Here is a 24,391-nt window from a genome sequence, read left to right as displayed (position 1 = left end):
TATATATATATATATATCACTGTAGTATAAAAGGCTTGAAAGTAAAATGATCTTGATGTCTCTCGTAAGTAAATATTCCTCTCAGTATCCCTTGTCAGCAAAAATAAGCAAATTGCAAACCCGCCTTCTCCATTTGGATCGTATTTCTAGCAAATTTTTCAAAAAAAATTGCCTCTTGTCTTTTTTTTAAAATTCTCTAAGTTTTAATTTGGTAATATAGCAAGCTAATATCGAACTTCGCCCTTGAGTAATAAATTTTTCGATCCATCGTTAATTTATTACTCAATCGTTAGTGTTGTTCAATTAATCGTTAGTGTTGTTGCTTGCGCTTTCGAAGGTTATTACTACGGATACTACATAGTTTTTAAAATCCTCAAAATTCATTTAAATCCATGGAGTCTAGTAAATCAACTAAATATATTTTTATCCAAAGAAAAAATGGCTACAGAAAGAGCAAAAGTTCCATTGTATATGACGTTAGTAGCCAGAGGCTACTATTCATAACGGAGACATATCACAAAGATTTCAATTCTTTCACTTTATGTTTCTTACTTAACGCAAGGACAGGCATGAAGTCACGTGGAACATAAACCAACTAGTTATACATCAAAGTTACCAGGTACACAAAACAAAAATACGCCACGATAATAATAAAATACATAAACAAATAATAAATCTAAGTTAAATAAAATACTTAGACCAAAAAGAATTATATTTTAACTAATTCCATGCGTTTTACAGAGCGGTATTTGATTAACTTATCGTTAATTGTTGTTATTCATTTACGTTGCACTAGAGCTGCAAAATGGGCATTGGCGACTGTCTGGGAAACATCCGTGAGGATGTTCCGAAGACATGCCGTACTAATTTTGAACCTCTGCAGAGGGGAAGTCTCTCCCCTGCTTCAGTAACCCGACGACTTCAGTTCGCATGACTCGTTGAAACAGTTCAACGAGGATCAATACCGCTAACTCTCGGACCCTACGCAGGCGGATCCAGGTGGTCACCCACCCACACACTGACAGCAGCCAGTGATGCTTGACTTCGGAGATCTGCTGGACATTCGTTAGTTAACATTCTAACTTATTAAGCGAAACATAGCTCAACTTTAACTCGCCATAAACGATCAGCTGACACTGACGTCATAAGTTACCTGCGTGGTTGTCGTTTTTTCTTAAAGTGCAAGTACCCAATTGTTAATCTAGAGCTTTGCAGCTAGATAGCAAAAGAAAACTATCTGCAGAACCATATGAAAACTTACTATTCCATCCAATGAATCCTTTGGCTATTTGTTCCTCTGATGGTGTTAAGAAAGCCCCAGCTAAGAAATCGGCCATTGCTGCAAGTAGTATCAATAAGAGAATAATTTGCGCCTGAAAAATTGCTTGCATTAATTCATTACATTCTATTATAAAACGTTGTCATTGACAAATAGTTAGATCCTTCAAAATAGGAAAAGAAAAGATAAAGGGAGTTAAAAATTGAAGCGGTCTAAAAAAAAATGGCAATCGAAATTGTATGAACCAAAAGAAAGATAGAGTAATCACGAAATGGGAGTAATTGAAGTGATCAGATGTACAACAAAAAAAGAAAGGAATGATGAAACGAATAATATAATGGTAAATTAATAATAAAATAAGAATTCCACGTCGGAAGAATAACATAATGAGAATAAAAATAAATCAAACGAAGAACAAGAATACGAAAAAACGAAAGAGAAGTAGGCAAACATCAAAAATAAAAAAGCACAAGGGAATAGACAATAGAAGGAAAGTAAGGTGAGGCAACGAAGTGGTAGTTATCAAAAAAAGAACGTTAGTTAGAAAATAGAAAGAAGATGCAGACATAATAAGACCGAAAATAAGAAGACAGGAGGTGAAAGTATTCCATGAAAAATAAGAAGAAATAGCGATGGGGTTATACTAAAAAGAACAAGAGTGAAAAGAAAATAGGAAGAAGTAGACAAAATGAGTAAAATAAAAGGAAATTGCATGGAGAAAGTAGTAAAAAAAAAAGTAGATCAGTAAATAGGAATAGACTGATCGGAGAGAAAGTATTAGAGAAGTAAAAGAATAGAAAAAACGATTAGAAAGTAATCAAAAGAAATAAAAGTAGAAAAAGATGAAAAAAACTAATCAAAAGAAGCGAAAAGACGATGGAAACGTAGTCAAAAGTAGTGGAATAAGAATAAAGATGGGGCAGAAAGTAATAAAAAACAGTAAATTTAAAAAATAAAAAAAAAAAGAACGAAGAGAAGGTAGCCAAAATAAATAAAGTAGGGAAAATATTAAGAAAAGAAGAGAAATAAAGAAAATTAAAGTAGAAAAGACGAAGAAAAAGTAGTCAAAAGAAATAAAAGATGTGAACAAGAGTTAGAAAATCAAAGAAGTAGATAAAAAGAAGACAAAATAAGTAGACGCAAGAAGAAAGCAGATAAAAGAAGGAAAATAAGAAGAGAGTGTGTTAGAAATGAAAAGAGAAACAAGACTTAAAAAAATAGGAAGAAGAGTTGATAAAAGGAGTAAAATAAGGGGAAATTACGTAGAGAAAGTAGTCAAAAGAAAGTAATAGAGCTAAAAAGGCAGAGAAACTAATATAAAAATAATAAAAAAAAAGTAAAAAGACGATGAAAACGTAGTCGAGTAATATAATTGAGAGAATAGACAGACAGAAAATAGTCAAAAGAATTAAAAGCTCTAAAAAACAGAAACTAATCAAAAGAAGATAAAAAGAAGCAAAAAGACGAGGAAAACGAAATGAAGAGAAGTATAATGAGAGAATAAATGGGCATAAGGTAGTCAAAAAAGGTAAACTTAAAAGACAAAAAAAGAAAATAATAATAATAATTAGAAAACACGCAGTAGTCATAAGAAGTTAAATAAGTGAAAAAAAGAAGAAAAAGTAGACAAAAGAAAGGAATAAATGTAGAAAAGAGAGTGAGAGTGATATTGAAGTGGTTACTAAGAGAACAAGAATAAGAAAACGTAAAAAGAGCATAAGAAATAATCAATAGAATAAAAATAACTAGGAAAAATGATGGATAAATTGAAACCTATGAAGCTTTCGAACACATTATACTGATACTGTTTATAATGTAAAAACAATTATTTTTTAAATTCTTTTTTAGAGAAAAATAATATATATTAATACAGAAAATAGAAGAATGTGGTTAAAAACTGCTGTACCACAGATACGTATAATTTTTTTTATTTATTTATTTATAAACTGATTCTTCCTTTGAATAATGACTGATTCTTGACGAAGGGATTGAAGGAATTTATTTTTCTTTTACTTAGTTCACTAGCTAAATAGAGGACTACTCATAATTAATGTTGCTATTGCAGCATGCAATATGTTTTTAATGTTAAGCATCTTAAAATTAATCGGTGAATAAATACGACAAATAATTATAAATATTAAAATTTTTAATCTAGGGCAATTTATTTAAATGCTTATAAATATTTTAGGATTGAGAACAACAAATGTTTGAAATAAAATATTTTGACGATCTTGAAAAATGACTAAATATGAAATAATTTAAAAAAATTAATAAAGTAACACAAAATAAATAAAATTTGTACTAATGCGTTTCCTATATCATTGCTGTAATTACGATCTTTTAAAATATGATTTAAAAGGAGCTCATTTTATTCCTTATACAGCAAAAAATCCAATTTATGATATCAAATATTCTAAAAATGACCGATGCTATAAAAAATCATTGATAGAAAAAAATTCCCTTGTTGCATTCTGTTTTGGAGACTAGATATTAATTCATATTATATTTCAAAATTAGTTACGAAATGCTGCAACAGATGGGGCTAAGTTAGAAAAAAATTTAAAACACTGTTTTTAAAACAACTATCGTTTGCGTCAGCAACATGGAAATGTTTGGGGACAAAATTAACACACGCCGATGCAGATATTTCATTCGGGATGGTCTGACATGAAGCAGAGAACATGGCCTCAAAGTTTTCCCTAGGCAGATGATGTGCTATCTATTGATAAACTTTGTAACTAATTTTAAAACATGGGGAGGGTAAATTTCTGATTTCCTAGGCAGAATGCAGTAAGCTGTGCATTTCTCTCTTCTTCCGTTTTTCAGATATTGATTTTTCTAACCAATGCTGTTATTTAGACCCCTGGTATAAATAAATTAAACTTTTTTAACGTTTCACACGAGGTGAGGGGACTCATACCCGTATTTAATTGTTTAAGAACGACATACTTTTGTCTCCCACTCAGTTCCAACGATGGCGATTCCCAGAATGACCACAACAGTGATGCAGCTTATAATCCGAATGTCATTTATTCCATTGTCCACTAAACGCAATTCATTGTCCTGAAAGAAAGCAAAATGCAGACAAAATATAATCTAAAATAATTTTCAAATTCCGAAATCTCAATTTACTTTCTTTGTAAAAATTAAAATATAGACCTAATATTTAAGAAGAACAGTGTAATATAATTAAAGTCAAAAGTAACACAATCAAAAGAGGAGGAAATAATGATACTTACCAAACACTTCGGCATTTAACAAGACGACAAGTAGCATAAATATTTAAAGAATCGTTGCATTTAAATCTTAAATTCTATGAGATTTATTTCTCGGATCGAAATTATTCAAATCAATAAATGATTGAGCATTTTGACGTGCTGTAGAATATTGGATTAGAGTATATTAGGGAAAACATCAGAGCACTGGAAACTGGTTAAAAACACTTGACGTTTAAAAACATGAGTGAAATATTGCGCATTTGCATACCAAATGGAAACTGAAGCTTTAAAAATCAATCAGGGTGCGTAGCCAAATTTTTCGACAAAAAATAAGCACCTTTTAAATACTTTAGCAGTCAAAAATATTTTTAGTCACTATATACAATTACAAATTGCCTATTAGTTTTCAAAGACTGTACATGATCATGATAAAATAAGTAGTTTCTGACAAAGAACTCTTTTCTTGATTAGAATAGCAACCATAATAAGATCCAACGATTTTCCAGTTCGATTTCAGAGGGTGGAAAATGAAGCCTGAAATTGAGAATATCTTTCAAAATACAGCAGTGTTGCACATGAGAGTGCAAGAATTTCAACGAACCCAACTCAATAGACACGCATACAAATACAAACTCGCAAGTATTTCATGAAACATGAGAAATGATTGACGCTACCGACCGTGGTAAGCCGAAATGAATTGTGTTTGAATGAATTGTGAAAACCATGCTTTTGTATAATACGTGACGAAAATCCACATGATGAAGAAAAATTACATTTTTGAAAAGGGAATATTAAGCACTTTTTAGAAATACACCATGAATAAAGTACCTCTCGGGGCTTTTTAATAGCGAAAATCAAAAATAAGCACCTTCAAGCACTTTTCAAAAACACTACGCACCCCATGTCAATGTAAAAGAGTACCGAGCAACTGTACATCAGGAAGTTTTACTAAATTTATAAATAAATAACATCAGTGTAGAAAATACTGGTTACTGCAGCAATTATTATCAGCAATGAATGGTAATTTTATTAATAGTAACCATGCCAATGAAAAACATACCGATTTTTCTTCCCCGATATCTTCCTTAATCTGTTCTTAATCAATCGTAAGGAAAAGAAAATTTAGAAACAAACATACTTTTACCTCAACTACTAAAAAAATTAATTAATATTTTGATATAAAATACTATGTTGCATGATATTTAGAGTATAAATTTCATTTTGAAATTTATTTTTGAATCTAAACTAATTTGTATCGCCAAATTTGAAATCACCACGTCAAATAAAAACAGAAAAAACTAAGATAGTCCTTTCTCCCCTAAAATCTAAAATAAAATAATTTTCAATTACCGCCTCAATTTGAAACGCCTAAATTGGGACTTAACATTGTTTTTGTAACACAGTACTGTATTCTCAGTTTTTTTTTATTGCAAGTGGAAAAAATTTAACTCTCTGTATTTCATGATCATTATTGTTTTTTCTTAACAATTATTAAAAAAATTTTATCATTCTTCTACATTATAAATTTTACTGCATAATATGTTCTAATTTGCGGAATCTTAATATGGCGCCCAATCCAACCATCTATACACTATTTCTGTATCTTATTTGCATGATACTATGGTTTGATTTGAATGGAATCATGATTCAATCCAACACCAAATTTGGGATTCGGCGAATTTGCTTTATGTTATGGTGCAAAAACTGATATTAAGGTTTTACGTTGGGTCAGTTTTTCTGAGTATTTGATATTCTGCGATTCTTATTAATTTTTATAAAGACAGCAACAGCCTCTTGTGGGCGTTTTTTTTAAGTAAGATAATTACGTGACCAGCGACCTTGTGCACAAGCCGCCGTTACTTTCGTCCATCAGAAGCTGGGTTGATTTCAAACCACCACTAGAGGTTTTTCTCAACATTTCTTTTACCTTTCAGCCACTAATAAAGATAGGCATTCAATTTTTCTTAATACGTGTATAAAATAAATGTACTCACATAGATTAAAACTTGGACTGTCTCTGCGAATCCAACAACATACATAGCAACGGCAACAGCATTAGCCACAGCGAAGATGAAACCTATGGACCCACCAAATTCAGGTCCCAAGCTCCGAGATATCATGTAATATGTTCCTCCTATTTAATTTGAAATCTCATATGAAAGGAAAATATAAATACTATACATGAAATGAAATGAATTAAATTATATATATTATATATACATCGAACTACAGCTATATGTGCGTTAAACAGCGTGCTTGTAGCTTCGTCTTTGTAGCGTAAATCACACCAGCATTAACGTAACGATACGTAGCATGTAAGATAAACGTGAGCATGCGCAGTTGCTTCACTCTTACGTACGGGAGAGTACGGAAGCTAACGTAAACATGCGAAATCTCCCTAATATCTAAGCTAAAGTAAAATTTCAGAAAATTGATTTAAAAAAAGTGATTTTTTAAAAACAAATTTGCGATATGTAGGTTATTATACAAGAAATGCCAAATACATATAAATTTCAATTTTTATTTTTTTGATGTTTACGTTGATTTTTTCTACTGCACAGCAGTATTGGTCTTTAGATTTAACTACACCCTTTAAAGTGTATTTCAAAGCTCGTTTTCATGTTAATTTAAAATTAAGTACTTGTTAAGTCGAGTTAATTTAAAATACGAATTTTTGGATTGTTTAATACCGAATTCGGTGAGCCATTACACCACGCTTTTTACAGTTCAGACCTAGGCCTATGGTGAACAGCGTCACACTATATCAACATCTTGTTATAAATTTAAACTATTTATGCAAAAGAAATTTTTTATTTAAGCAATTTTCTACTTTTTCAAAAATAATTATACTGATGTAATTACATTAATATATTCAGAAATTATGCATCTTTTTTAAGCGAGTATTTTTCTTTAAAGCAAAATATATATAAAATTTTTAGTAACATTTTCGTCGAAGGCAAAAGAGACATTTTTTGGCTTTTAGAAACAAATGCAATTTATTTTTATTAATGATTGTCTGAATAAGTGATTAAAAAAATTCTGCTTATTAAGATCGAAAAAAAAACGTCAAAAAATTCAATTTTATGCGTGTATAGTCGTTTTTCACATGATTAGAGAATTGACCTAAAAATTGGAATATAATGGAGAATAAAGGGAATGAGGGGGGGGGGGATCTTACCTCCTTTTACTTCTCCATTTGTGCAAATGGCCGACATTGAGAGAGTTGTTAGAAATGTTACCACCGTCGCCAAAAGAATTATTAGACAAGCCAATCCTAAGGAGAACAAAAAATCTATTATGGTAAAAATTTAAGAGCCAGTTTCTTTACCAACAACAAATCAGGTTTAGGAGCCTGACATTTTTAATTTTTTTTTTGAAATGTTCAAGTTATGTTCTTTATGTAAAACTGTTAGATATGTGTTTTTTTTCCTCATTATTTTTTCTATATTTATGCTAGTCCTTCCATATGAGTTATATTCTAAGATTTGAGGCATTCATTTACGATGTTTGCTGGGCCAGGATAGTCGTTGTAACACAAATTTTGAGCCCATGGCACTCTTAGACAAATGCACATGTTGATCTAGAATGATATTCCGATAAATTTGGNTTGGCGTCATGGTGGCTTCCCTTAATTTTCAAACTATTCCTCTCATCATTGTGACGTACTAGTATCATGGGGGCTTCCCGTAATTTGCATATTATTCCTCTCATCATTGTAACGTACTATTGGCGTCATGGTGGCTTCCCTTAATTTTCAAACTATTCCTCTCATCATTGTGACGTACTAGTATCATGGGGGCTTCCCGTAATTTGCATGTTATTCCTCTCATCATTGTGACGTACTATTGGCGTCATGGTGGCTTCACGTAATTTGCATGTTATTCTTGAAGATGTGTGTAATAATTCTAGAGGCAAATTTTTTTTCATTAGATTTCCATTTCCGTGTGATTCTAAATTATCCTTAATTTATGGACATGAGTGGCCCTTAACTTTGAGATCCACATTTGATTAATGGAATACATAAATAGTTATGGGAAAGCTGTAATTTTTTTTGTACGTGATTTAGGCCCAATATGAATATCTGAAGTTAATACCCTCACCCAAAGTGAGTTGTAGTTTCTATTAAGAATTTACTTTGTGGTAGGTACTTAATTTACAGTTGCACTAGATCTGCCCAATGGGTTATTGGCGACGTTCTGGGAAACATCCCTAAAGGTGATCCGACGACATACCATCCCACTTTTGATCCTCTGCAGAGGGGATGGTTCCCTGTTTTGGTAGCCCAATGACCTGTGAGCGAAGTCGAGCACTTTTGCGGTAGAGCAGTTTAACGACGCGCACCTTCTGTCCCTACGCAAGCTGATTAAAGTGGTCACCCACCTGCTTACTAACCGCAGCCTTCATTTATTGTTTAACCAGGATTCTGTGTCCCTGCATTCAAACTTGTATCACGTTTCCAAAACATATGTACCTTTGAAGTTCACAAAAGAAAGAAAGAAAATGGTATACTAAATCGTGCTCTACATTGTGGGAGTTTTCAATAACCACTCAAAAATATAATGAGATTTCAAAGTTTATAAAAATATGGTTTCTTTAAAAAAATAGTTTGATTTTAAAAATTAATTCGTATTTGTTGCCAGCGGTACAACTCTGTAGCGTTGATGTAACCTATGCAAAAGTCCGGGAAAATAATTCTAGCGCATTATATTACACTATAAGTCTTAAAGATTCGGATTCTGGAATCGTTCAAGTTCATTAAGACTATTTCATACAACTTACCCATTCCTGCTTGTCCGACGACCCAAGAGAGACGAAGGAAAAGCATTACACCCCATATATTCAACAGACATCTCACCTAAAATTAAATGTAATAAATCAGTCCTCAAAATAAGAGCCCGCAGTGACTTCATAAGACTCCGTCAAGTGCCACAAAATCTGAATATGGAAATCGTACGTCAAAAAAAGTTTGACGTTGAAGCCTTCAAAAAAAGTCATTGCTTATAGACCTCCAAATATGCTTAAAAAGGATATTCCATTTACCTTCATTTGTTACCGGATAATTTTTTTAAAATCATTCTAATAACAATATATTAATGCACATCAAATTTCGCTAACAAATATACAACACATAAGCAAACGAATCGCGTAGGAATACAAATATAATAAAAATTAGACTTTTACACTCAAATTGTTAATGTAAATTAAATATATGTAATATTAATATTTATTTTTACAAATCATGTATAACATGGTGATTAAGAAGTCCTGTTTTAGTACAGAATATAATTTCGCGTATGTGCAACTGCAAATAGATACTAAAATAGAGTTCCTATTTTAGCTGCTATTAATGTGCACATTTACCCTTGGGAACATTTTAAATTTGAGTAAAAATGATTATTCAAAGTACTTTAATAAAAAATCTAAGTGGCTAAAACGATATAGAGGTTCGTCCCATGATCTATTACAAGTACGAAGGACCAACTCTTTTTTACGTAAAACTCTACATATAACAGCACGATTGCCCAGAATTATTTTATAAATTTAAGTGTATTGTGAATGCAAATACGAAACCAGTCTTAATTTACATGTTTACTGTACTTGCTATGTTTAATTTACTCCAAAAACTGCCTTACTCCGTTATTTCAACTCCTGGTAACCGAAAACATTTTTTTTTCTTTTTAAAAATCGAGCTCCAATGTTCTACTCTTATTAGTATCTGTAACAAATTAGATTAAGTTTGCTTCACCAGTTTTTTCGTTATCAGACTTTAAACATCTCTGCTTTTAACAAGACCTCCCTGTACTAAAAAAATATAGTTTTTAAAATGTTTATTTCAGTTTATTATGTAGTGATCGATTTAAAAATTCTGCAAAATTTCTAACTAATCGAACGATGTGGTGTCGCAGTTTTCCATTGTTGTAGATGCATTTTTACTGGCAGGAAAATCACATAGTAGGATCCAGTTCTCCCAATTTAATTTTCATGTTGGTTCTATTGTCATCAGCACTAAATTGATATAAGTCATAAAGGTATTGTTTTTCTATGAATATTTTTGTTTCCTTAATTTAAAGGTATTTACCTGAACTATTATTATTACGTTTTTAATATTGTTTGTTTTCTAAATTAAGAGTTTAAGGGGATTGTTTTTATTATTATTATTAGAAAAACGTAATTCTACGTTACATTTTAAGGTAAAGTTATTCAAATCGGTGTCTGATCTTATAAACTGATTTACAATTATTATTTTTTGGTGCAAATTACATTTATATACTACTATGAATTACCGCTGAAGGGATTCATTAAATGATTTAGAACTTAACGTTTTGCTTCATGCACGAAGTGATTTCAAAAATTGTAATTTAAAATAGGTCCATCTATTTGGTAAGTGGGGGGGGGGTAAAGATTAGACAATGCCAACCTTCATCTATCAAAAGGTACCTCAACTTAGAATCGAGTTAACTTGTCTTATATACTAGTGAATTGGATTGTATTTTTGTAGTGGTAGACACAGCACAGTACTCCCCCACCAGAATTATATCTGTGATAGAATTCGATGAACAGAAACCACAAGTCGACTCATCGCTGTTTAGTGAGAAGCCGGCAGAGCTGTATTAAGATCACAGTACTTTTGCTGATCATGGTTCAGGGTCATGGTTGCTCCTGTGATGCCGTTAGCAGTCGAGTGTATGCAGGGCGACGTTGTATGTGATCGAGACTGAGTAACAACAGCGCAGTCGCGAGTAGCAAGTCAACTGTTCAATGTGAACAATCCATCAAAGTAGGCTTGTTCAAATAGAATTGGTAGTTTCTGTCAAGGTAGGCGTATTCACATCACGTCCGGGTCACCAATGTGGGGAAAGACCATTAGACAATGCCAACCTTCATCTATCACAAGGTACCTCAACATAGAATTGAGTTAACTTGTCTTATTTACTAGTGAATAGTATTTTTGCAGTGGTAGACACACTACAGTAAGCAACAATATTAAATTACAGCTGTGAACTCATCAAATTTCTTATAACAATATACTTTTAATTTTAAATGTTATTTCAAAAAATTTTTATTTATAAAAGTGATTTATGTTTACTAATAGATCTTAATAGTATCACATGGGAAATATTTGTACGTGGGAAGTGGCAGAATACTAGTGTTCTTTTTTGTACATATATTTCAAGTTGAATAATTTCAACTGTTTTATGCCAAGAAACAACAATTATTGCGAATCAATCATCGCGGTTAGTGAGCGAACAGGGGGGCTTAATCCCCCACTTCTGAAATATTTTTGTACTTACCAATACTCCTTGTATCCATCCGAATTTTACAGCAGCTTGCTTTTCAGTAAATGCCTTTGAAAGTCTTCGATCAAAAGTCTGCAATAAATGTATAATTCTATTACTAAATTGTATCAACAAATAACACATAAATATACATCAAGGTAAATATAGTGTCCCAAAGGTTCCGTTATCACATGAAATGATGCTTTTTTGCAAAAGCCCATTTCATCAGTATTTTTCATCGCCACTATAATTAAGAGTTCGAAATTTCGTCGGAAACCATAATGTGGCTTATTTTATTTATGTCAGCGAATACATACTCCAAATTCATAACTGAACTAAATGCTGTTCCTGGCCTGCTATTGTCAAAGTTAAACCTAATTTTCAAATTATTAGCGATTAAGGAATATAAAAGCTGTTTAATATTTTAAAAATAAAGAGTAGTTTTTCCTTAGTTAATACATTCACAGTTGAAATAGGACGGATAGGCTAAAGAAGCTACTTTTTCCAAGTCTCATAATGTATATTTAAGAATTTAATTAAGAATACATTCGTGACGAACGTATGCATTATTGTAATGTTTTCTTTCATGTTTAGAAGGGAAATGAATTTAAAAAATAAACACAAACGCAATTTTTAAGAATATCTTCCTGTGGCAAAATTTCAGTGAAAAACTATTTTTGTTTTTCGTTCATGTTTGTCTTGCTGAAACAACCTTAAACAAAAAGTTTTATCGAAGAACCGTGATTCGTCATTTTGTTTCGAAAAATTATTTCTTCGACATAAAGGAACTTCTTTACGATACAGGTTTATACCTTGTATACAGAAAAAGTTTTATTTTTTCTGTCACAAGAGTTTAAAAATACAAAGAATTTTTAAATGAATGCAAGAAAAAAATACAATAATTTTTTTAGAGAGAAGAAGAAAAATTGTTAATAAATAAAATATTTCTAAAAAGTATATATATAGTTCTAAGTACTTGCAGCTTATGCGCAATGAATAAAAATTATTATAATTTTTCTTAATTCTCTTTGTTAATCTCTGTTTTCCTTTATTCCTTTTTTGGCTTCATTGTGATATATACACTCCTGATATTTTAAAGAATCGAATCATTTCGAGGTAGCGAGTTTCCGAGATAACAAGCTCAGAGCAAAACATGTTCTAAGAAGTAGAAAAATATATTCTGAAATAGTACCCTAAAAAGTAGAGTCATGAACCATAAGAACAACTACTAATAATTATGTATGCAATGATTATTGTCTATACGTCTAAATACAGCCGTGCTAATTCTTAAAAGTGAAACAAAAATAATTATGCATTCAATATAAAGGAATTGGTTTACTATAGACTTGCATTGTGATTTTTCCGAAAAAATTTCATCTTCTATAACTTCTTCATATATATATATATCTTGTCATTAATCTTTATTATTTTCCATGTTTTCTCAATATTTTAATATTTTAACTTATTATACTTACAGCTTATGCGCAGTTAATAAAACTTATTAATTTTCTTCATTTTACTCTCTTTTCTTTTTATATATGTACTAGGAGGCTTCGCCCCCTGCTCGCTAGCGCTCGTCAACCCCCGGAACTGCTTTCGCAGTTCATTTCGGATTGCTTCGCAATCCGATGCTCGCTTTGCTCGCTCATTGGATACGTTCTTAACGTCTAGCTTTTGTATACTTTTTTGAACACTGAAGTTCCAAAAACTTTTCCCTGTAGAAAATTCTAAACCTGTGCGTTTCAATATTAATTTGAAATTTCAAACAGTTCGCATATTTTTCTTAATCACACTATTCTAAATTTCAGTTGTCGAGAAAAGTAACTGTTGTAAGTTTTGTTTTAAAGTCTTTCCCACCAGAGGGCTAAAACCATGTGTTGTAAAACAATATGAAATAGTACTGAACGCCGGATGTAAAGCATCGGCTTCGATGAAGATAATTTTGTGAGAATTTTTTTGATAATTCGGTGAGAATTCACCCGATTAGACATATGATGCTCACTACGTGCTCTTGCTCGCCGAAGCCTATCAATTAAAACGTATTAACGTTTTATATAATATAGATTAGCCATATGATGCTCTAAGTGCTCTTGCGCGCCGAATCCAATCAATTAAAAATGAAAACTGTTGCCAGCGCGAGAAAAGAAATATCATCGGTTTTATTGATACATACGTACGTATTAGCGTTTTATATAATAAGATAGACAGATACATATTTTATTACTAAATAAATATTCAAATTAAAAATTGAATTTCTTTTCGCAACAAAGTTTCTTTATTTTAATTTAGGATATTCTTTTTTATGAGAGAGAAATAAAGTATTTTGTTTACTTCTATCGAAAATTTATAATCACGATAATTTCTTGGCTACCACTTTTATGATTTAATTGCTAGTAGGATTATTACTTCATTTTTTTATAACGGTTATCAAATCCATAACGCGTCACAATATTAAATTCGCATCTTTTGATGTCTATTCGGCTGATGTTTTTACAAAGGCTTATAATTTATGATTGCAATAAAGTGTCTCACAATCTTAATAACAAATATAATCTAACTTAATGCAGTCTGAAAAAAAGATGAAATATTTTAAAATAGAATAAAAAATTTGAAAAAATCTTAGATTTGATAAAGGAACTAATTGTGACTTACCAGTTGATAATGTAAATTATAAAAGAAATTAAGTCGCAGCAGATCAAATGGAAGTAAAAAATAACGAATTATTAGAAATTATGCATAGATAATAACTTTTTCAACAGTGAAAGCAAAAAAATAGTTTAGTGAACGAAAAAAGATTCTAAATTACACAGGTCACCGATAATTCACTACGCATAAGCATAACAAAATAATGCGATTATATCGTGATCATAACAATGCATTATCGAATACGATAATGTTGCAATCATTAACTATAACAATGCTTATCATATACGGTATTATCACGATCATTATCGATAACATACAAAAAGAAAATATCGTGAATATAATACATAACGATAATTATTGAATATAATATATTGCAGACATAACATAAGATATAATATAAGTGTAGATAAATTTCATTTCGATTACCAAGATTTTGACTAATATAGAATGATATAAATTATTTAAAGTGGAAAGTATCACGATACATCGTAAAATATCGACATTTTTGTCAATACATCGCGATTTTAAATTCGCATTTTTCCATTACAGCTGTGTTTCCCAAAGTGTGGTACGCGTACCCCCAGGGGTACGGGAAAAGTTTAGGGGGTACGCGTTCTTATGCGAAATATCTTGCAACAAACGAAAATTTCAAAAAATTTTATTTAAAAACAAAGCTAGCCATGAAAATGTACGATTACGAATTTTTCTATTGGCAATTTTTTGCAGAGTTAACAGTTAATGATTAGTGGTGTCAACAGCCAGTTATGAGTTTTAACTTGTGAGTAGTTTTTTTTATAGTACAAAGTACATTCATTTTTATATTAGTGGTACTCAGCGTTACAAATAATTTAGAGAGGGTACACAAAAGTCATAAGTTTGGGAAACACTGCGTTTTTAGGAACTAATGTCCGTGTTGACGACAAATTGAAAAAGTCGTCAACGCATGATTAATATAACCGAGAAGTATCGTTAATATTGATGTAATTTTTTCAGTTACATGTGAAGATTTTTTTTAAAGAAATCGTCGCCTTTTCATAGAACGATAATAAGTGCGATATAAAGTACGTCGATCGTTTTTAAGAAATAAAAAAAAAGGAAAACGATTTCAAATTCATTTCCAAAAATTTTTAATTTAACAGCTAGAAGTGTGACAAGATTACGAAATCAAATCAAGAAATCTATTAACTTTTATTCAAATGATCCGACCGTGAAATAAGAACGAATTCTACTTTTAACAAGAAAAGGTTGAAGTGAAAGCGATGATTTGCTTCAATACTTTTCTCACAAGGTCTTAAATGAGAATCGTTTGCAACGATGCGTGGATTTTAATTTCTCGGAACATTTCCGAAAATTCCGCAGATATCGAATTTCACAGAAACACTTTGCAGAGTGGTTTTCTTCATTTAATTTTTTTTCTTCTCCGTTTTACAAGTAAACTATTTTGATTTTAATTTCCTTTTGTCTCATCTAAAGCAAGAATCAAGCTTAGATTTTGAGAACAAAATTAAATTATGCCAGTATTTAAGTACTTCATATAAAATAATGTCGTTATAAAAGAATAACTTTTAAATGTTTATTTATAACAGAATGCTTATTTTATCATTTAGACGTATGGAAGAAAAACTTTTCAAACTGTTTTTGTATTTAATTTTCTTTTCTGTAAAGTAAGCTGTTCCTATTTTATTTACGTTTTGTTTCGTTCCAAACCAGCATGGATTTTAAAAATAAATTATAATTAGGTCGGTATCCTGAATTTTAATGTAACACAATTCTATTAAAATATAGCTCTTAAATGTTAATTTTATGTCGCATTTGGGTACTTGCACTTCAGAAAGACCTGCCATACCCACACGTGACTATGACGTCAGTTCCAGCTAACTTTTATCAGCAAAATGGCTTATTAAAGTAGAGTTAAGTTTCTCCACATATGTTAAAATGTTAATTAACGATAAATTAGTTAAATACAAAGGCGTATCTCACATAAAATCAGTTTAAAGATAATTTTTTCTCGTCTACTTCTTTTACTTAATTTAGATTTAGTATTTGTTAATGTATTTTATTTTAACTGTGATATATTTTTGTTTTGTGTACCTGGCAACTTCGATGCATAGTTAATTGCATCGTGCCTTTCATTATGTAAAGTCTTGATACAAATATATCGTGAAAGAATTGAAATTTTTGAGAAAGAATCTTTGTGAAAGAATTTAGAATGTGTCCCTTAAGAGAATTGATACTTGAACTGCTTGCCTTACTCGAAATAGAATGGAAAGAACAGTTGTTAACTTAAACAAATGGCACGTTTCAATCACCAATCAGGATCGAGATACCAACACTACGTCACTGGCAGATATCCCATTATTTGCATATTAAAATAAAGTTCTTAAAATCTGGTTTTAAAAGTTAAGTTAGAATAGTGGTCGAAAGTTTGAACGTTTTGTACATTTCGTCACGCCTCAGGAGCTTTTAAAGCAAATGGAAAACATTTTGTAAACAAAATTAAAATTTACCCAAGCATAATTCAGTGTAAAGAAATATTTTATACAATAATTATTTATCAGTTTTTCAATAGTTATTAAAGTTTTTTTTTTATTTTTGCTCACTGTACAAACTTAAATAATATGGTTTACGGATTTTATTATGAAAAATTGAGCGATGTTTTAATAGTTGTTCTATAAGATACTTTAATGTTTTAATGGTCGTTCTATGAGATATTTCAATGTTTTAATAGTTGTTCTATAAGATTATTCGACGTTTTAACAGTTGCTCTATTAAATATTTCAACATTTTAGATAGTCTTTAAGATAATTCAATATTTTAATAGTTGTTTTATAAGACAGCTCACCATTTTTATAGTTTTTTTATAAGATAAATTGCTTTTTTAGCAGTTGTTCTGTAAAATAATTGAATGTTCCAATAATTGCTCCGCTAGATAATTTAATGTTTTTGTAGTTGTTATATAAGATAATTCGATGTTCAATATTTCAATGTCAATTATTTCGTCCATATATTGCTCATATATTTTCCAATATTCAATGCCAATATTACATGTATAAAACATTTCAATGTTTTAATAGTTGTTCAATAAGATAATTCAATGTTTTAATAGTTTCTCTATCAAATATTTCAACATTTTGGATAGTCTTTAAGATAATTCAATATTTTAATAGTTGTTCTATTATATAGCTCACTATTTTAATAGTTGTTCTATAAAATAAACTACTGTTTCAGTATTTGTTCTATTAGATAATTCCATATTCTAATAATTGTTCTATTAGATAATTTAATGTTTTAGTAGTTCTATAAGATAATTCGATGCTCTAATAATTGCTTTATAAGATAATTTAATGTTTTAATGGTTGTTCTATGAGATATTTCAATATTTTAATAGTTCGTCGATAAAATATTTCAATGTTTTAATAGTTGTTTTGTCAAATATTTCAACACTTTAGATAGTCTTTAAGATAATTCAATATTTTAATAGTTGTTCTGTTATATAAATTACTGTTTTAATAGTTGTTCTGTAAGATGTGATGGAACTGTCTGCAAGATCAAATAGAACAATGTTCTAATAATTGTTCTATTAGATATTTTAATGTTTTAGTAGTTGTTCAATAAGAAACTTTTACGTTCCAATAATTGTTCGATAAGATAATTTAATATTTTAATAGTTTTTCTCTATGATAATTCACCTATAAAGTCTTTAAAATAATTCAATATTTAAATAGTTGTTCTGTAAGATAGCTGACTATCTTAATAGTTGTTCAATAAGATAAATTACTGTTTCAGTAGTTGTTCTGTAATATACCTGTAATTCAATATTCTAATAATTGTTCTATTAGCTAATTTAATGTTTTAATAGATGTTCTAATAATTGTTCTATAAGATAATTTAATTTTTTACTAGTTGTTCTCTTGAATAATTCCCCACAAAAATCTGGCTTTATGGAAAAGTTTAATGACCTTTCTGTAATAAAAAAAAGTTCATGAGATTCAAATATATACAAAACTGTGAGGAATAATTCTTGGCGAGAATGAGATTTTCGGAAGGTCAATCTCCCAGAACAAAAATAATTTCTTTTTTCTTGTTCCCGGGACGACACAGTAGGGGATATGGCGATATAAATCACAAACTATTCCTGAAATGTTTTTATACCTTTTCTTTTGCGTGAGTCTGAAACATTTCTTCTCGCCCATAAAATTATATATTTAACCTTCGTAGATTTTTCTTTCTAGACCTTTCTTCAGATACTTGAAGCGCTGCTTAATCTCATGGAATAAAATGTGCTAACAGGAGCCGAACATTGAAAAACAAAATCACAACTTTTAAATATCTATAACTGTCTTCCCTCAAATATTATAATACAGATATTTTAGATTATTTACAGTCCCTGGCCAAACTATTAGACGCACTGAAAGTTTCTAGGTAAAATCTTAATTATCAGGTGGCTTTATCGATTTTACGCGACTGAAACCGGTTTCCACTTGTTTAATTTCGCGTAAATGAGACGATATATAATATAAATTCGACTATTGGATAAATTAGACGATATATTATATAAATATAGAATATTTATTATATTAGTATACAATAATAATTAGGCCTAATTATCAGACGCACTGTAATTTTTAATAATGACAAGATTTGCACGAGTTTATAGTTTTATATTTAGACATACATGTAAAAAGTTTTTATTCAGGAGATTTTATATGGAAAATTTTACAGTGGCCTAGGCCTATAGGCCGATTCGCCGAACGCAATGGAACAACAATTTTTAATTTTACAGTAAGTATATAGAAATAAAATGTTAAAAATTTTACAGAAACAACGATGGCAACAAGCCTCGAAAACATTGAAATACATCAGAAAGATGGTCAACGGACCCTTATAATTCAGCATATCGTTCAGAAATTTAACATAAAAATAAACTAAAACAATATTGGTCTTGTTTGGTGTTGTTGCGTTCAGGCCAACAGACCCTTTATAGTAACGTAATACATCTAACATCACGAACCCATTTTTACTTACTAGATACTACACTTGAATAAAAGTATCAATAGGATCGAATTGAGAGCCAAAGCTAGTTGCTGGGTAAAAGAAAATAGTTAAGAATTACACACAAAATAAAAGTACACATTAGTACAAATTTGTCCAAAAGGACATAAAATTTTTAAAAATCTGAAAAAATGAAAATTGTAAAAACATTACAATTTTGAAACATTATGTTTGAAAAAAAGAAATTGACTGTATAAAGCCATTTACATGCATAAAATTTCAAGGTATAAAATTATTTGTGGATAAAAAAAAATTGGATAAAGATATAAAAAGACAAATTTGACAGGAGATTTTATATATACTCCTTATTTGTATTTATTTTTAACGTATTGCATTACAATATTAACCAATTGATAGACGAACGCAAACAAGTGCAAATTGCCGGGTAAAAACACTAAAGCTGTATAGAGTATCACCTGAAAATTAAGATTTTACATAGAATCTTACAGTGCGTCTAATACTTTGGGACTGTAAAATCACGTTATAACAAATATTTAAAATAGCCATTACGAAAACTTGATAATTAATCACTTTGGTGACACTTTTACAAGGAAACTTATTTTCGATGTAATTTATTTCTTAGAGACTAAATAAAAGAGCATTAAACAATTAAAAAAAATGACAGTATTTGATAATTTTGCATTTCTTAAATTAAATATTCGCTGAACAGAAATTCAAAAGATGTTGAAGGTTAAATGATCCATTTCGAAAAAAAAAAAATGTTTTGGAATAACAAACTGGTTGACATGGATAAATATTTGTTAATTATTTCCTTATATTTAACGTAAGCCAATTTCTTATTTAAAACTTCTTATTCGAAATAAATTAAGTTTTCCAGTAAAGTTCGTCTCTCTAAAGTAAGTGAAGTAATTACTTAATTTCAAAGTAGTTTGCACACAAAGGAGTTGTAGTTTTCTACATTTATATCAAAGTAGTTGTAGTTATAGTTTTCTACATATGTTGCAAAGTAGTAGTAGTTAACTGTAAAAATAATGTAATTTTTCCGACCACTGCACAAAATTATTTTTTACCTTCGCATATTTTCTTCCCGTGTATGAAATTCGTAAAACTATACTTAATTACGAATAATTTTCTAGACATTTGAAAGAATACTTAGTCAGATAAAATAAAATGTTTTATGCAAAGTTGTAGAAAAAAGGCAAATCAAATACTTGAAACGCACAATCACAAATGTGAAAAAATAGCCGTCTGCAAAGCCCGTTTCATATTTATAATAAGAAATTTCAACTAAATCATTTTGTCTTTATCTGCTCGAATAACTTCAAATTTTAACCATTTTGCCTGATTTTACTCAAAACTGACGTAATTCAATAGATAAAAAAATCTGTTTTGAACTCTCACAATTGTATTTAACCTTCTTACATTTTAAAATCGCATTTGACCCGCAGAATTATATTTCATCTTCGTATATTTTCCAATATTCCAATATTCGAAGCATTGCATAGTATGATAAAATAAAATTTGATGACAGAAACTTGCTGTAGAGATGATTGGAAAAATTAAAATCATGCGTTTGTAACGTCTATCGGGGAGTAACCGGGTTCGAATCCCAGCGACGGCTGGTTGATTCGAATTCCACACCCATCTCGCATAGACCACGGTGCTGACGTAATATATTCTCAGTGGTAGACAGATCATAGGTTAGAGTCCACTTGCCATCAGGCTAACCGTTGAAGATTTTCGTGGTTTTTCTCACCATGTAACGCAAATTAGATCCATTAATTCCCTTGTCTTCTGGATTGAGCTCGAAATTACAAGGATACGGATTTGAACATTGACATAAACTGAAAATTCAGTCCGCTGTTCAATGATGGTTATATAATAAAATATAAAATGCATCTATGTTAAACAATAGGGCACTTGGTTCATTCACTTTTTTCAATTGGTGAAGTCATTCTCCAGTTTTCATTATATTTAAATTTGACATTGAACAAAATATAATGCACATCAACTCCGCCCAGTCTGAAATTTCGCATGAATAAATCAATAAAAACAAAATGTATTATTTCTATTTCGAGTATTCTGTAACAGTTGACGCGTGTATAGTTCATGTGAAAGGGGGGCGTTACAAGCAGCCGTCACCAATCTAAACACCGCTTCTGGTGTATTTCAAACGATTTTTTTTTTTAAGTTAAATTCTTTGCCTTTAAATCAAGGCCAGTTTTTCTGACTTATTCTCATCAAATATCGCTCTTTTGTGTGTATGCGTGTATTGCTGGTGGGGGGGATGATGTTGCCGGACTTGTGTACCGAAGAAGCATCTGAACAAACTAATGATATGCTTAATGGATCCAGAAAAAAGGTGAAGGCATCTATCGAGATCGTGATGTTGAAAATCGACCTCGCACGCGACAGCCATGTTGAATAGGTAAAGGAAAAATCTGGAGTAGAATGGAATAATATACGTATTATATAAATGTGTCACGTGTTTTGGGTCTTGGATGGCCGATTCCTATAAAACACAGGGATTTCGACTCAGAATAAGACTCTAGACGCAGCGCAAAAATAATCAACGGATTTGTTAATGTGCACCCTTTTACAGTCAGACCCCGCTATAGTGAACCTTCAAGGGACCGGTTCGCTATAACCGGGAGTTCATTATATCCGAACTACAAACAATTTTAACTCATTTTCCCGAACTGCTCCCTTTTATTGCACATTATTTAAATAAATGGCCGATAAGAAGAAATACAAAAATGATTAAAAAACAATATGCAGTAACAAAAAATGTGTTCAATTTGATTTTTTATGACTCTTCATTTTGCTTACAAAAAATCTAGAGATGGTCTTTATTTAAGAATGAGAAACTGAGATAGAAGAAGCAAACAAGAAAAAAATGCTTATAGCTACATTTCACTCAATAGATGGTTTTTAAAAATCGGTATATGTATTTGATGTAAAAATTTCAAAATTACCAAAAAATGAAGAGAAAAAAAATCAGTCGAAGATCAGAATATACAATTTTCTTTCTTCTTTTGGTTCACTATAAGCAATGTTCGCTATAACGGGGTTTGGCCGTATATTACTTTTAATGCTAAACTGCAGCAATTTCAGATTTTCTTTAAAAATTTAATTCCTGAACCAGGTTAGAACACAATATCGAAAAAATTAGATCGTCTTAAACGTGATCGCGAGATACTATAGTTCAAAACGAATGAAAACTCGATTCAATTTAATACCAAAATAAGGTACGTTTTGCAGCCTTATTTCGGTGTCAAGATGAACCATATTATAGAGAAAATTAAGCCGTCTCTTGCGCGATACTACACTTCAACTGGAATGAAAACCAGCTTCAATTTAATACCAACTTAAGATTCGAGCTAATTTGCATCGTATTATAAGTTCAATGTACCAATGCTACGGTTCGAAATTTTTTTGTGACTTCAGAGATTCTATTTGTCTATTAAAACAGCAATATTCCAGTGAAGATGCCAAATCTACAACCTGTGACACACCGGGCAGAAACAGGAAGTAATTAATTCTCTAGATCTTCCAATAAAACGGGTGTGGCTGACTAATATGACGTTCACTTACGATTTGAACAAAGATTACGGAGTCATAATTTTAATCGTTCTATAAATCTAGTCATATAGTATTGAGCAGAAGAGTCTCGGTGATGAGTAAGCGCTCTCCTCACAAGTAGGTGACCGATAATTCGAATTCAGGACCTGGCACACACCGACCACAGTGCCGCCGCCATAAAATATTCTCACTAGTTGACGTATCATGGGTTAGAGTCCCCTTGCCGTGGGCTAACCGTGGGTGGTTTTCTTCTTTTTTCCTCTTCGTGTAACGCAACAGTCAAAAAGTCCCCCACAAAGGCAAACTCCCTTGTCTTCTGGATTGGGTTCAAAATTACACCGCAACGGAGTTGAACATTAATAGGCGCAAACTCTAAATAGTGCCATGGGTTAAAATCCCTTTGCCGTCGGGCTAGCCGTGGGGTTTTTCCTCTGCATACAACACATACGTGGGTTAATTCCATTAAAAAGTCCTTCATGAAGGCTAATTTATCCTAATGTTTAAACAAGCGGGTCCCTTGTCTTCTGGGTTCGATTCAAAATGACAAGGTTATAGAATTGAACAGTGATAGAGTCTGAAACCCAGAAATGGGTCAACCGTATAACGACGGTTATAAAATAAATTATTAAGCATAAATATGATGGTTAGTGCAGGAAAAACATTCACAAGGGTTGACGAATCACGCAGTTAAAAAATCTTTTATCCTCCGTAGAGAGGTTTAACCTTTAATGTAGGAGAAAGTGCGCATAATAGATACAAAAAACGTGAAGGTATCTGTCGTGATATTGAAACATTGAAAACATCACGTGATATTGAAACACTGCAAAGGAAAACCTTGCACAGAACACATTTGTTTATATAAATCACATGTTCTGTCTAGGACGACGATTCCAAAAGAACTCGTAAATTACAGTTTTCTTGTAGCAACCCTAAAACAAAAACGAAATTTATTAATACCCCCTCTTTTGTACTATTTTCATACTAGTACGACCCTCAAATAGAAACTACAGAGCCGAACCTTCAAAATATAAACAATAACTATAATTATCATAATGTTATTTATTTATTTTTTCGATATCTAAAGAATCAATCTGATGCAATCAAATAATCAACAAACTCGCTGTCCCAATCAATCATACGTCAATTAAGTAGCTATAATAATGTTTTAATCCAAAGTAACAAACACGGTTTAAAATATTATGATACTTAAATTGAGAATTACGATAATTAAATAAATAAGAATATTATTACAAAAAAACGTTAGAAACGAAATTTTGAACTTTAATGATACGGAGCCGTTAATGTGCATATTATTTAGGTAAAATGTGGAAATCTCTTGATTTCGCACTTTAACGGATACATTATATATATATATA

The 24,391-nt window shown here is 30.8% G+C and overlaps 2 protein-coding genes across 2 annotated transcripts in view; one reads left to right on the top strand and one right to left on the bottom strand.

The window, feature by feature from the left end:
• The window catches only part of LOC122268382 (uro-adherence factor A), a 151,729-nt gene that overhangs the window by 39,707 nt on the left and 87,631 nt on the right, over positions 1–24,391 (top strand). The window lies entirely within an intron of this gene.
• Positions 1–24,391, bottom strand: part of LOC107451369 (solute carrier family 12 member 2-like) — a 109,486-nt gene that overhangs the window by 37,276 nt on the left and 47,819 nt on the right. Inside the window, exons 2-7 of the mRNA XM_043051061.2 lie at positions 11,790–11,867; positions 9,277–9,352; positions 7,676–7,771; positions 6,492–6,631; positions 4,229–4,342; positions 1,262–1,373 (exon numbers count right to left, since the gene is read on the bottom strand). Coding sequence (XP_042906995.1) covers positions 1,262–1,373; positions 4,229–4,342; positions 6,492–6,631; positions 7,676–7,771; positions 9,277–9,352; positions 11,790–11,867 — 616 coding nt within the window. The remainder of the gene's footprint in view (positions 1–1,261; positions 1,374–4,228; positions 4,343–6,491; positions 6,632–7,675; positions 7,772–9,276; positions 9,353–11,789; positions 11,868–24,391) is intronic.

Source organism: Parasteatoda tepidariorum, chromosome 9 (assembly GCF_043381705.1).
Source record: "Parasteatoda tepidariorum isolate YZ-2023 chromosome 9, CAS_Ptep_4.0, whole genome shotgun sequence".
In the NCBI taxonomy this organism is placed as follows: domain Eukaryota; kingdom Metazoa; phylum Arthropoda; class Arachnida; order Araneae; family Theridiidae; genus Parasteatoda; species Parasteatoda tepidariorum.
This window is presented reverse-complemented; position numbering and strand designations above follow the sequence as displayed.